Genomic DNA, 14077 nt, shown 5'->3' on the forward strand with positions numbered 1-14077 from the left:
ATTTTTCCCTAACCCTTATCTGGTATTTCTGTCCCTCAACAAACCCAAATTACATCGAAAGCGTTGTCACGTTATAAAATTTAAATGTATATGTATACCGTCAACAACACGTACAAATCTCGCGAGAATTTTGCAAATCGAGGGATCCCTTCTAGACACGACTTTTTGTATGCGCTGCTTTACATAGCTAGAGCTATACGTTACAAAAGGAACACATTCAAGCAACAGTATGTTAATCATATTCCTGTTGTTACAACGGAAATTCGTATAAAACACACAATCAAACAAGCAGAAAATTACACTACACAAACGTGTTCGCTCTCCAGAATGGTTCAGCGGTAGCGTCACACAAGAACACCATCTCCCAGAAGTCTTTGCGTTGTCTTACGTTTGCGTCACTTGTGCGACGAAAATCTGTTTCTAAACAAACCAAACACGGGTAAGCTAAATGAGTAATAATTACGTTTATATACAATTATTAATTGTATATAATTCGGTTTTAAAGGGGTTAAATTAAAATAAATGAACAGAATTACACGTCTGTGTCCTCAATAAACTCATTAAAACCCCAACGAGAGGACGTGTAGTTAACTCAGCTAAATTGGTAAGCTAACTATAGCTAACAGCAGTGTAGTTAAACTAAGTAGCTAATCCTTTAATGATAGATACTATTGATTTCATTTACAGACTAGTTTGTGTGAGTTTTTAACTTGTTTCCGTCGCTGAAAGATAATTCATATTGTCTGTCTGTTAACGGTTAAGAAATGTTTCATACATTATATTATTTATTGTTATTGCATTGTCCCTTCTCCTGTTTCCTGTCCTCTATGATCCAGATGTTTTAACATCATTGAATAATGGAGTTGGAACAGCAAAAAGAGGACTGTGCTCCAGCCCAGCCAACACCCACACCTCAGTCTCAGTCAAAGAGGCCAGACCAGGCTCTGTACGTCCCCAAGCAGCGACTTCACGGCTCCAAAGACAAAAAAGACAAAACTCAGACTCAGGGAGAAGTCAAACCAAGACCCAGGCCTCGCTACACAGACAAGGCAAGAAAAAACGCAAAGAACAAGAAGGACAAGGCTGGAGCTGTGGATAAGGCAGCGTCTGTTGGCGGAGAAGGTGGAAGTGAGGCACAGGATGGGGACAACAAGCCTGATGTGAAGGAAGAGCGATTACAGGAAACAGATGTGCAGGTGAATGGGCACTGTGACTCAACCAGTGTGGAGGCAGACACTACCTCGCGGCTGGAACCAACAAACCCTCAGGGAGAACAGGAGGAAGAGGAGAGCTGGGACACCTTGTTCAACGATGATGGAGAGTGTCTGGATCCGCACCTGCTTGAAGAGGTGAGAGTTTTGTGTAGGTCTGGTTGATAGAGATTGACTGATAGGGAAATTAAATATCACAATTATAGTGATCAAATTATCATGGTTATCACTATTACTATGCTATTGTTAGACTGTGTTGAAAATGGTCAAAAAGTACTGATACACTGACTGAAATCATTTCACCAAGTTTTATATTTGGGAATTCTATTGTGTTTCTTTGTTAAACTTATTTTATAGGTAAACTTTTATTGTGACATATGCAACCATATGAAGAACAATTATCTAGTTAGATTCAGTCTCTGCATATAACTAGAGGTGTAAAAAAATATCAACACGCTTGAGTATCGCAATGTTATGTTTTGTGATGCTGTATTGAGTCTCAATAATCTGTATCATGATACATGCAATGATTGTGGCTCTGGATCATTTCCAGGACTGAACAAAAAGGATTGCCTGAGGCAAGTAAAATGCCAGTTGAGGCCAATAAATCTAGGAACTCACCTGCCCGGCTGGGCAAGTGGTAAAAATGAATTCAACTGTTACACTATTTTGATAATCAATAAATGTTTAAAGAAAATTTGCAATCAAAATGGCAGACAGTGCTATTTTCAGCCAGTCAAATATGGAAATTTCCTGTTTTTCTGAGTTTATTGCTTTTGGACATTTTATACACCTTGCAGCCCTAGGTTAAACATGACAATTAACTTTAGCCTTTGCTGTTATTTGATAAATGCTAATAAATAAAACATTTTGTACAAGGTGAAAAAAGTGTTACAACTATGCCACTGTATTCTAATACTAATACTCTAAGTATTCTAATACCACAGCAGAGTTAAAATTTAGGCTTAATGTCCTTGATCTCTTTCCTTCCCTTGTCATTTCCTTCATCTCTAACTTGTCCTCATCTGCTCTCACTCTTCTCACTTCTTCATTTCAGTTTGCTGTGAGGGATGGAACTAAAAAGGAGTCAATCCAGGAGCGCAGGTTTGATTACTACAACATGAACCGAGATGATGACGATGATGATGACATCGACCTCAGAGAGGATGAGCTTTCTCACATCGTAGAGATCTACGACTTCCCTACAGAGTTTAAGACAGAAGACCTTCTCAAGTTATTTCAGTGCTACCAGTATGTGTAATTTAATGTTCACTGCTAGCTCTAAAAAAAATGTAAAACTTGGGGGTGTAAATCACATTTCATCATGATCAATTATATTGATTTTTTTTGGACAACAATATAATATTTGCTGATATTACAACACATTTTTGGTTCAGCTCATTTAAAGCATAGAAGTGTCTTTCCATCTTCATAAAGAACTGAAACAGACAGTGAAAGTGAAAGAAAAATAATTCATATTAGCAGTCTGTATAATGTTCGAATGCACAGGTGAACTTTGGTGGAAACAGTTATACAGCACAGGAATTTCAAAATAAAGGCCATCTTAAAGATGACAATATGGATAAATGTTTTTACTTTCACTGATCAAATTGGATTGTTGACCATTGAATCAATGTATCGATCCAGGTCGATTGAACGTTACGCCCCAAGTGGAACATTCATCAATATACCTCAGGTTTCTTGTCCTCGCTGCGTTTTAAGATCAACACTGGAATCCTGACTATTCCTGCTATATATTTTTAAACTGAGATCCACATGACTTAGAAGTATCAGTTATGTCTTCCTTCATTTTTTTTAACAGCTTCTTGACTGCTTTTGTGTGACTTCTCACTGTGTTTTCAGACAGAGAGGCTTTGACATCAAGTGGATTGATGACACACATGCCCTGGGCCTCTTCTCAAGCCCCATAGCAGGTCAGTGAAGCGCTGGGAAAATACCTCACGATGCATTATCGTCTTAGTAAACATAATTTTCGTGACACTTTTTCCTGCCCCAGTGGGAGGATAACTATCAGTGTTTGCAGGTTTCCTTTTAAATTGTATTTCACTACTGATGACCAAATACCCAATATGTAATTGGCATTTCAACATCTTTCATTAGATTACTCAAATTAAGTAGCATATATTCTAAATACTTTGGATTACTTTTATGAATACTTCAGAATCACCTTGTTGAATTTGTCTGGTCACCCTGAACACTTGCTTTTGGTAATGAGCTCAGTGGAGAGATCCCTTTACTGTTCTCACCAGTTCACATAGAGCTCTAATGTCACTAAATAAAGGTGGTGCTGCCATCCTTTGGCCACAAGCAGTAGAGCAGCTGATGCACAGCAGAGAGAATATAACAAGAATCATGTGTTGAATAAATGCATTGTATTTGTGGCTAACTAGCAATACATGCAACAGAAAACATGCTTCAGTCTTTTTGACATCATTTTACAAATGTGATTTCTTTGTATTCAAGTAAGAAACAATTTAAAAAATATCTTTCTTTTCGCTTCTCAGCCCGTGAAGCTTTAAGATCCAAACATCCACTGATGAAGTTGCGACCGCTCTCCAAATCCTCCTCTGCTACAAAAGCCAAAGCCCGTAGCTGCTCAGGTACAAAAACAGCCGTCCATTTTGCCATTTCTTTATCAGTTTGTCTGCGCTATGTCACATATTTAAAGACTAATCTTACCTGTGCCTGTCTTTATTCTCCAGACTACCTCCTACCAGCTAAAGAGAGACCTCAGACGAGTGCAGCACTGGCTCGCAAGCTTGTGATCGGTGCTCTTGGTGTAAAGAGCAACCTGACGAAGGAGCAGCGTGAAGCAGAGAGGAGGAAACTCCAGGAGGCGAGAGGTGCAGTATACATAAACAGATAGATTACAAGATATGAGGAAGATTTGCTATGTGCAATGATGATATGGCTTGAGGTAAATCAACAAATATTGAATTGTGTATATTAGCTATACTGTTCCTATGTGTTTCTGACGTTTTGACGTTTTGGCCAGTTTTGTTCATCCCATAGTTCTTTATGGTTGCATTGCAGGTGATGATGAAGGTTGGTTGTGTTTCCTCTTGAAGTTGCCACAACTGTTGGGCATGTTTTACACAGTACTTGTTTGTAACATGTTGTCAAGTGCTGTTTGTTTTCATTGAAAAATTCAACATTATTAAGCAAACTGATCCACAGTCAGTGTATTACCTACAGTAGGTGGCAGTCAAAGCGCTCCCAGTTTGGAGAAGCAGCAGAAGTACCAATGTAGAATGATGAAGGTGGCTCTCTTTTAACCTGGCTAGATCACCATGGTAACTTATGCTAAACTCATAACCTGGTCAGGAACAGGTTATGTTCAGAGTTTCAGATTAAATCATCTGTAAAATCGCCACTCTTTAACTAATTATTGTCCCAATGAGGTTGTTTATGAGCGATATAGGTAATGAAAAGTTGCTGAGCTGTATGTTTGTAATATCACTGCCTGAAGCTGTATAATGCAGAAATGTAACATAATGTAATGTAACAGCAGCACAAACTGTATGCATTGTGTTACCATGGGAACCTCCGTTTGGTGATGCAGAGTCATTTTTTTCCCTGTTTGCTTGAGATCATATTAACACTTTGAATTTACACAGTGTATCAACCACACACTAAAATAATGGTGAAACAGCTGCATACCACCTTGAGTACTATTTACTATTTAAAGTCTTTTTTCCGTCGCTGATATTGCAGCTCAGAACACTGATTATAAAGTTCATCAGTCTGTTCTATTTATCACAGAAAATCTTCAGTCAGTTACATTAATTTTACTTTGATTTGGCCAAAAACGTCAGTGAAATCCATGTCGCTGTCATCACGGGACATTGTCAGACTGACAGCATGTGTCTGAAGTTGTTTAATGCGCAGTTGTCATGTTAGAAATAAACGACAGCATTAAGATCACATTCAGTCGATCAATCAGCATTCTTCTTTGCCTGCCTTATTTGTCTGTCTTAGTAAACTAACAGTCTTAGTTTTTGCATCACACAGTTTTCACCACAAGTGGGAGCTGTTTTTGTACTAAACAGAAGAAAATGGTAAAGTGCAGTTGCAAGTTGATGCCAAGAGAAGTTGCTCTGTGTGCACTGCTGTGCAGATCGTAACAGGTCTATAATCAGTACAGCAGCCATTTCCCCTCGCAGATGGAACATAAGTATATAGGCACAGAAAACCACAAATGGCTGTCCACTGAACAGCCAGTCAGGAAGTCAGGGCCTCGAGTATAGAAAACTAAAAAAAGCTCCTTTGTTCTTAGCATGGGCGCACTGCTGTGCTCTTTTATTTAAGATCACAACACGCACAGCGAATGTCAGTGCAGACGTGCATCATGTGCTGAACACTGTGTCCATGGAACGGACGCCACGTATGGTCACATCCACAGATTAATTTACAGCTGACTCTTCAGTCTGCCTCTGCTCTTCGCCGCCATACATGCTCCTAACTCAGCGATACAGATTTAGAGCAACAAAACACGCAAGTTTTGTTTAGTTTAGGTCTCTGGCTGAGTGATATGTTGAACTGTGTCCCTGTGGTTTACCTTTCAGAACAAAAGCGCCTGGCAGCCAAACAGAAGGAGGATGCTTGGGAGGGGAAGTGATTGGATACAAAACTACACCCCAACTCCTCTGTCTTTTTTTTTTTCTCTTTTTTTTGGACTCCTTGATTGAGCAGAGGCTACAGTCTCCCCTGAGCTTCATTTTTGTCTTTATATGGAAATATTTTCATGTTTTTAATTATGACATAAGTAAATCCACCTGTAAATGTGAGGGCAGCTTTCTGTTAAAGGTCCCATAATATTACACTGAGTCATGATGATACATCTTTCTTCTGTATATGCAGTTGTTGTTGAGATCAGACTTAAAGCTACTACAAAGAACTGTAATGTTTTGTTGAGTTTGTAGGCTCCTGTAGGCAAAAGCAGTAGTGTTTCCACCATAATACCTCAAAATATAACAGCAATAATAAAATAATCTTAATAAAAATCTCCTGCTTCTTTTTAACTGGCTAATGTATTGCTCACTGTGACTTTGCCTGTTAAAATGTAAACATGGGCTAGTTTCATCTGATTTTAAGGAGAATCTGACCCCATGGCAGCCAGTGAGATTAGCTATATAGAAACAGTCAATATTATGGATGTTCTGGTTAACTTTTGTAGGGCGTATAAAGGCATCAGTATTAAATTCAGGCCTCCTTGTAGTAGCTTTAAAAGTTGTGTCGTTATCAAAACATGCAGCATTGTTTACAGTCTCTTTGATTTAATGAATATTGGATTTGTTAGCTCATCTTATTGAGTATTTTCTGAGAAATTAAAAGCCAAAGAAGCTGCTGCTGTCCTTGTCCAGTTTCAGACTGTTTTGTCAGTAGTAGTACAGTATGTATTTTTTGTTTGTGTGTTCCTCTGTACACAGAGAGGAGTCTTGTTGTCCAAGCAGAACTGATGATGATGATTATTATCATCATGTTGTCATTCATTCTGAAGAACACACTTCAACCTTATTTAAGATTTTTGTTTGAAAAAAAAAGAAATGAAAGAAAGCATTGTTTGTTTTGGAGAAAATGTTGTGAATACTTGAGATAAAAAACAACCACAGTGATGTGGCCATCCAGGGATTTCAAGCAACTTTTTGGAGGCAAAGATTTGTCCTTCAAGGGAATAGTTTACCCCCAAATCCAAAATAAATATTTTTCCTCTTACTTGTGGTGCTATCTATCCATCTAGATTGTTTTGGTGTGAGTTGCAGAGTTTTGGAGATATCGGTCATAGAGATGTCTACCTTCTCTCAACTATAATGGCACTATATGGCACTCGGCTTGTGGTGCTCAAACCATCAAAAAACATGACTAAATTAATCAAGATATTTAAGATAATCCACAGACCTTGTTGTGAGCTGTTTCATATAGGAACTACTGTCTTTCTGCAGTAGAATCTATTCCAGTACTTTTGTTCTACTAGAAAGAAAGTAGTTCCTACATGAAACTGCTCACAGCAACGTCTGTGGATTAGTCAAGCGAAGGGCCACCTCATTTATCTAGATGAATAAAAAGCACTACAGAGTTAAAATATGTATTTTTGATTTTGAGATTTTGCCTTTTCAAGACATTGTGAACAACATTAAATTTGAAATGAAGCAGTTGTTTTATTTTAGAGCATACGTTTTATTTTGTCAAACTGAAAATGTTTCCTGAAATAAGTTGTTGAGTAAATGAGGTTTAAAAATTAAGGCACCATTTCAACCTCAGCTTCAGTTTTGGTGAAGTTTTCCACTTAAAGAGAAAATTTGTCACGCATCATGTGGACGTCCGGTCAGTGTTGGTGGTAAATGTAGTCAGTTTGAAACCATAACTTCCTCAGCGCTGATATATTGATGGAGAAAGCTGCAAACTCTGCTGTTTGTCATTGCATCCAATGACATCAGGCCAATTCAGCTTTAATTTCCAGTCTCTGCCTCTGGGTAGCCAGGGGACAAGCTAGATGAGTATTTTTGTCATCTAACGCTATGATTAGGCCAACAAAGTAAGAGCTATAGGCTAGGGTGGTGATACACGTCAGTGTGGGCGTGGGAGTCAGAAGCAGTGCCAGCATGGCTTCACTTGCAGGAGAACTCAGTTTTTTTGGTCATTATAGCAGAACTGAGGAATTTACTGCTTCAGTTGACTGCATTACCATTAACACTGACTGGACATCCTCATGAAAAGTGGTGAATTATCCCTTTAAGTTGAAGTCTTACATGATCTATTAGTTGAATGAAAATGTGGGTTTCATCACAAGTCTTTCAAACCGCTTTTGATTTAAAAACGTGGTGTACGATTTCAAAGATGCTGTCTTTCGTTTTTTTCCTGGAAAGTTTTCATTCCGGACTTGTAAAAAATTTTACAATGTTTATTGAATTAAACGTTTCTTAACTTCAACCTCAGTTTCCTAATTCAGAGTCAGCTTTCATAATGCAGCTTCCTGAATCCAGGCTCAGGAGACGTTTGTGACAGCTGGAGACGGCTGCCTCTTCTGAGGCTTCACCCAGCCAACCACAGACCATGTGGCACTGCGTCTCCTTCACCCCCTCAGCCAATAATTAAGTCTCGCTCTCCCAGCTAAGAGAGAGAGCTGCAAATTTGTCATTTGTTTTACTGCACATGATTGACCTTCATATCAGCTTCAAACTAAAATTTGCTGTTAATGTTTGGCCTCACAAGCTGCTAGTTGTTAGTGGATATGTCAACACAGTAATATAACAGATTGCTGGGTACATACACACTTGAAATTCATGTTCAAACATGATCTCGCCGGCGCACATCATTTAATCACAGTATTTGTGTGAAAATCAACTCTACTAGTAATGTAAATCCAAAATCAGAGTCATTACTGCTGTAAAGGAGCCAGTTTGTGTAACAGTTTAGATCATTGGCCGAGGACGACTGAGACACGGTGCCACGTGGCTCCTAGTGAGCTAATTAAAGTGCTGCAGTCTGAGAGGAGGCACCGTCACATGTTTCTGTTAATTTCTTTATATATCACTTGCTCACTGAGGTGGTAAGAAGTACACACGTTCTTTACTAAAGTACAAATACAGACACTAGTATAAAAAAAAGAGTACTGATTCAACTTCTTTATTCAAGCAAAAGTGAAAAGTACAGGCTCTGAAATGTACTCAAAGTATAAATGTAAAAAGTCACTGTGTGGACATTCCTGCCTGCTGTTTCTGTTGTAACTGAAGGTTGAGACTCCCTCTTTTTATGTTTGTTTCATCTTGTTACGTCTTTTGCACAGTTTTCGTCTTCTTACATGTTTTGTTGTTTTCATCTGACTATGTTGTGTCTGCCTTTTTACATCGTTTATGTCTTTGTTTTTATCTTGTTACGTTTTCGTCTTTTATGTTGTTCTCATCTTGTTACATCTTTTTCATCCTGTTAAGTTTTTGTCTTGTTACATTTTTTTTGTGTTACGTTATTTTCGACTTCATCATCGTTTTTGTCTTTTACGTTGTTTTCATCTTATTATTTCATTTACATCATTTTCATTATATTACAGCTTTTACGCTGTTTTCATCCTGTTGTCTTTTTTGTCTGTTATGTCATTTTTGTCTTGCTTTGTCTTTTATGCCATTTTATGTTGTTTACTGCAGTTTGCAAAGCTGGCGTGGAGATACATGCACAAAAAAACAACATTTTTTCAGAGGGAGAAAGACACCAACTTTTAAACATTGTGAGGGATTTAGATATCTGTAGGTTTTGGATATGTGCAAACATGGCAGTGCTGACCTTTTCAAGAAGGTGGTTTAATGAATGAAAGAGGGAAGGTGTGTTGCACCACTGATGGAAAACCTGAAAACTTGGAAAGATTGAGAGTCTGAGTATGCACGGCTGCATGTGAACAGGAATATTGTTGGAACGTTCATTTTCATTAGCCAAACAGTTTTGTAGGAATAAGAATAGAATAAGGACAAAACCAGAATATTTTATGCATATAAAGTTAATAAGCATGACAAATTCATATTCATGAAATACAATCTCTGCAGGTATCTTATCTTTTTTCAGAGATATCTTGTTTCCAAAAATCTATTAGTCCAACAGAGGCTTGTTTGTTGTCAGCACATCATCTGTTAAAGTTCATTTGAAGGCAGGTGGATACAAGAGCATGAAGCAGGGAATATCAGTGAGACAAATACTATTTTATTTAACAGGGAGATATTAAAAGGTAAAGGTAAGTATGCAGAGAAGATGTTGCATGAAGAGATTATTTTTCATTCTGGTTGTGATTTTTACTATTTGCTGCTTCTCTTCTGTGACAACAAACTAAATGATAATGTGATTTGACTCCTGCTCACTCTCATAGTCTTTCATTCAACTTCATGCATACATCTCCTAAGAATTTAGGATAAGAGTTTGAGAAAGTCAGCAACAAAGAGACAAGACATCTACTAGTTTTGTCTCAGATTCAGATTTTTGTTTCTTAGTGCTGCCTTTTTTGTATGACTGATCGCCAAAATCCCCTTTGAAAGCAAAAACGCACAAATTGTACTCTGTGTTGATTTGTCATCACTTCATCTTAAACTTTTTACAGATGATGCTTTCTCTTCTAGTACTTCTACAATGTAAAAAAATGTTTTAACTAAAAAAAAAGTGTCCAGATTGCCTTAATATTTGAAATGGATTAAATTCAAAAAGGACAAATTGAGGATTTTTTTATTTAATCAAAACAAATATTAAAATTATTAATTCAGTTGTACTTGAGAAAACAAGTTCAATAAACTTAACATATTAAGCTGAACAAATAACACTGGACTTTACAAACAGATTGAAGAGTCAGTTTTTCATTTACCTTCATGTGCAGCTGCTGCTGTTGGAGCTACTTTGTTCCCATATTGGTACAAAGACAATATGTGAAACTGCTCTTAATGATTTTTTAAAATCTTAATTGTGAAAGGGTAGGGACCGAATTCGATACTAACTGTAAACTTGAGCAAATAAAAAATATATTTACACTGAATTAAAGAGAATAGATTAGCAGATTACACTAAATTCCTGTTTTTTTTTCATAGTGTGCTTGAAACCAAATTTTCAGTACTATTTCTGCCAGAAAGTGTTTCTGGTGGCCAGATCACATTTTTCTCTGTGTGAAACCCATTCCTTTTTATTCCTGGTTGGTGTTTTTTAAACTGCTGAAGCCAGGTGTCAGCTGTTCTCAGTGCACACGTGACTTTCTCTTTCATAACCTCCTTACATGACTTCCAGTGTGGAATAAACCAAATGTGGACAAATTCACACAGTGAGTGTGCCAGAACAGAAGTAGACCTCCCTGTGCTCTGTTGTTCTTGCAGCTGAGCTACATATATAGCCTGTAGCTGCTCTTTACCATCATCGTGTGAGATCTGAACCCTGCCTATAATCTCATGCTTTGCTGTGGCTTCACGAGGGGGTGATGTGCCGCAGAGCCGCCTGCTGGGTGCCTCACACACAATCATTAGATTAACTAGACAAACACAAACCACTACTGAGCAAGTAGTGGTTCCAAGTGCCCACTCTGCCCCAGACGTGCTGCACAGAGTCGCTGTTATGTCATGGAGCAAATGAAATGTGGGGCATGGTCCAAATTAGGGAATAATCTGATGTCCCACCCCAACAAAGGACTCTGGTGGTGTAGGGTGATGTGTCTCTTAGCACTATGCATCACACCTTACATCACCTTCCTGCCTTCTTAAAATCAAAGCTTTGTTATGACCAGTAGTGGGCAGTAATGCATTACTCAGTAACTCATTACTGCAATATTATTATTTTGCCCAGTAACAAGTGGGGTAAAAAATTACATTTTTCAAAAACAGTAGTTATATTACAGTTACTAATCCAAGTAGCATTATGCTTTATTGCATAATGTGATTTCTATGTGTGGAGAGCTCATCTGAGTCTGCATTAATTATCCACCTGCCAATCACACAAGCGTATTATTGTCTCCAATTTAGAGATGCTAACCTGTATCTCTACCCATCTCTGTAGGGTGTGTTACCTTTTAAATGCGGTTTTAAATGTGATTTCTTAATTGTGCTGCATTGATGTATCAGTGTTTTCTTTGAGAGTTTACTTTAAAGATTAGAGGGGCTGCTTTCAGTTTTTTTTCCCCTGCAGCAAATGTGTGGGACATTTAAGCCAAACTAAACTTGACAGTACAGAGGAAACTCGCAGAAGACAGAGAATTAGATAATCAAAGAAGTTATGCTGCTGTCTTGCTGTGCGTAAATGCGCAAAAAGTCTCTCTCTCTCTCTCTCTCTCTCTCTGTCTCTGGGAAGATGTACCGTCTATCCTGCCCATGACGCATTCGCTATCGATCAGAATGTTAATTTTTATGACTTGGCCTGCCCAACATGAAGATTAGTCGCTGTGTCCGCAGATCTAACTTCAGTCTGCACTTTGTTTCCACCACAGCCGGCATTTGGAAAATTAACAACAAAACCTGAGTGTTAACAGTTCACTGGATCAGCAGCTCAATTTTGGAGTGCAACATGGCCACCAAGATGTTATTAAAGTAATATAGTAATATAATAAGTAATGTAACTAATTACTTTTGATGCCAAGTAATGAATAAAGTAATATTACTTGTTAAAAGAGTATTAAGTAAAAAGTAACTTATTACACTTCCTTAGTAACTTGCACAATACTGTGATTGTGATAATTATGATTATGATAATTATTATTATGATTATTCTAACCTTTGATTGTCAGGGACCGTATAGAGACCAAAATATTGCTGTACAGTGGACATTATTACTGATTCAGTTTGCTGACTTTATGACTTGTCTCCACTTGTACTACTGTAACAGTAGCATAGCATTTTAGCTAAATGCAGGATGGTAGCATTTAGCTTTAGCCCATTTCTGACACTCTTAGCTTCAGCAGCTTCTGTTAAGTTAAATAGTCTTGCCTTAATCAAGGGACAAATGTACTGATATGTATAATAACAGTGGTGGAATATTGGAAAGTGAGTGCATTTACTTCAGTACTGTACTACATATGTTTGTACTTTGACTATTTTCATGTTTTGCAGTTTTATACTTGTACTCCACTACATCTCAGATGCAAATATTGTCATATTGTCTGACAGCTTTAGTTATTTTTTACTTTTCAGACTACAGATGTTCATCCCCTTCCTGCCCAGTGAAAACCACGTATCACCAAATTTGGTGCTTTTAAATTGAATTGTTTGTGATATACTGAAGGACTAAATGTTCCTTTATGGGTTAAGAACATTCAGGGATGTTTCTCTGAGCTCATGAAAACAGTATATAAAGTTTCATTAGTTAAACCTTGAACATCTCTATCAGTAAAATACAACATGCAGCAGTAATATTAAAAACACTAACCTGAAGCATTTTACTGTTGAGTGAAAGTACTTTTACCTTTCATACTTACAGTGCATTTGGCTAATAGTACTTAGATATTTTTAAGGTTTTAAATGCATGACTTGTCGTGGACTATTTTCATAGTGTGGTATTAGAACTTAAATTTAAGTAAAGCATGTGAGTGCTCCTTCCACCGCTGGATAATAAAAATGAACAGGTGCAGGTACTGATGGATCTATTAGTTGCATTATTAGTTGGTAAGATTTTTTCTTAAATCCACAGATAAGTGATGGTCATCACCACCTCATAGAAAACAGTAGCCAGTAACAGACAGCCGCAGGACTCTCTCAGTGCTGCCAATGTCACTGAAAAAAATTTCTTTCACTTTCTTTGCGTACTTTGCATTAGTCATTTGATTTTAATTTAGCATTTTACTTTTAGAACGTTAAAAATGCATTCTACTTCAGCTCATAAAAGGGCAAAAATAGGGACAAAGTAAGTCACATATTTAAAGTATAGCCTATGTAATGTGACAATGAGCAGCTGTGAGAGTTTCCAGTGTTTGTATGTGTTCATCAGTGGGAATGAGGTTGGAAACAACCATAAAACAGGGGTTAGCTCAGGCTCCCTGGGAAAAGATGGGAAACCCAGTCGCTGTTTAATCTTTTTTAGATCTTTTTTAAATCGGCTGAGGGAAGCAAAGGAGTCTACATACTGTCGTGAGCAGACTATCAAACTTGCATAAGGTTCTGTATAAACTGCTTGAACTGCTGTTCAGGGGTAACTTGTCATTTTGTTATCTATCTTACATGGTAAGATAAAGAAAACAATGTAAAATTCACTACATCATATTAACTATATTGTAAGACAAATAAGGGAATCTATTTTAGCAAGTTATCAGATTCCCCAAATCTTCTGCAGAAACAGTAACATTAACCTTTAGCTTTGTTCTACATTAGAGAACTCTGCAGTCAAATAACCATGCCTCAAATAAC

At 37.5% G+C, this 14077-nt stretch overlaps 1 protein-coding gene across 1 annotated transcript; it reads left to right on the forward strand.

Annotated features, from left to right (window-relative positions):
- Positions 1-285: 285 nt before the first annotated feature.
- r3hcc1l (R3H domain and coiled-coil containing 1-like) lies at positions 286-8159 on the forward strand. The gene is made up of 7 exons (XM_084716063.1): positions 286-439; positions 837-1349; positions 2269-2462; positions 3075-3145; positions 3737-3832; positions 3935-4075; positions 5798-8159. The coding sequence occupies exons 2-7, from the start codon at positions 858-860 to the stop codon at positions 5848-5850; spliced, it is 1047 nt and encodes a 348-aa protein (XP_084572189.1). The 5' UTR covers positions 286-439; positions 837-857; the 3' UTR covers positions 5851-8159.
- Positions 8160-14077: the final 5918 nt, after the last annotated feature.

This window comes from Lutjanus erythropterus, chromosome 3, assembly GCF_056507025.1.
Source record: "Lutjanus erythropterus isolate fLutEry1 chromosome 3, fLutEry1.hap2, whole genome shotgun sequence".
In the NCBI taxonomy this organism is placed as follows: domain Eukaryota; kingdom Metazoa; phylum Chordata; class Actinopteri; order Lutjaniformes; family Lutjanidae; genus Lutjanus; species Lutjanus erythropterus.

Coding starts and splice junctions, on each gene's coding strand:
- r3hcc1l (XM_084716063.1), top strand. CDS start 858: ATGGAGTTGGAACAGCAAAAAGAGGACTGTGCTCCAGCCCAGCCAACA. Junction 1,350..2,268: donor ATCCGCACCTGCTTGAAGAG/GTGAGAGTTTTG, acceptor TCTTCATTTCAG/TTTGCTGTGAGGGATGGAAC. Junction 3,146..3,736: donor CTTCTCAAGCCCCATAGCAG/GTCAGTGAAGCG, acceptor TTCGCTTCTCAG/CCCGTGAAGCTTTAAGATCC.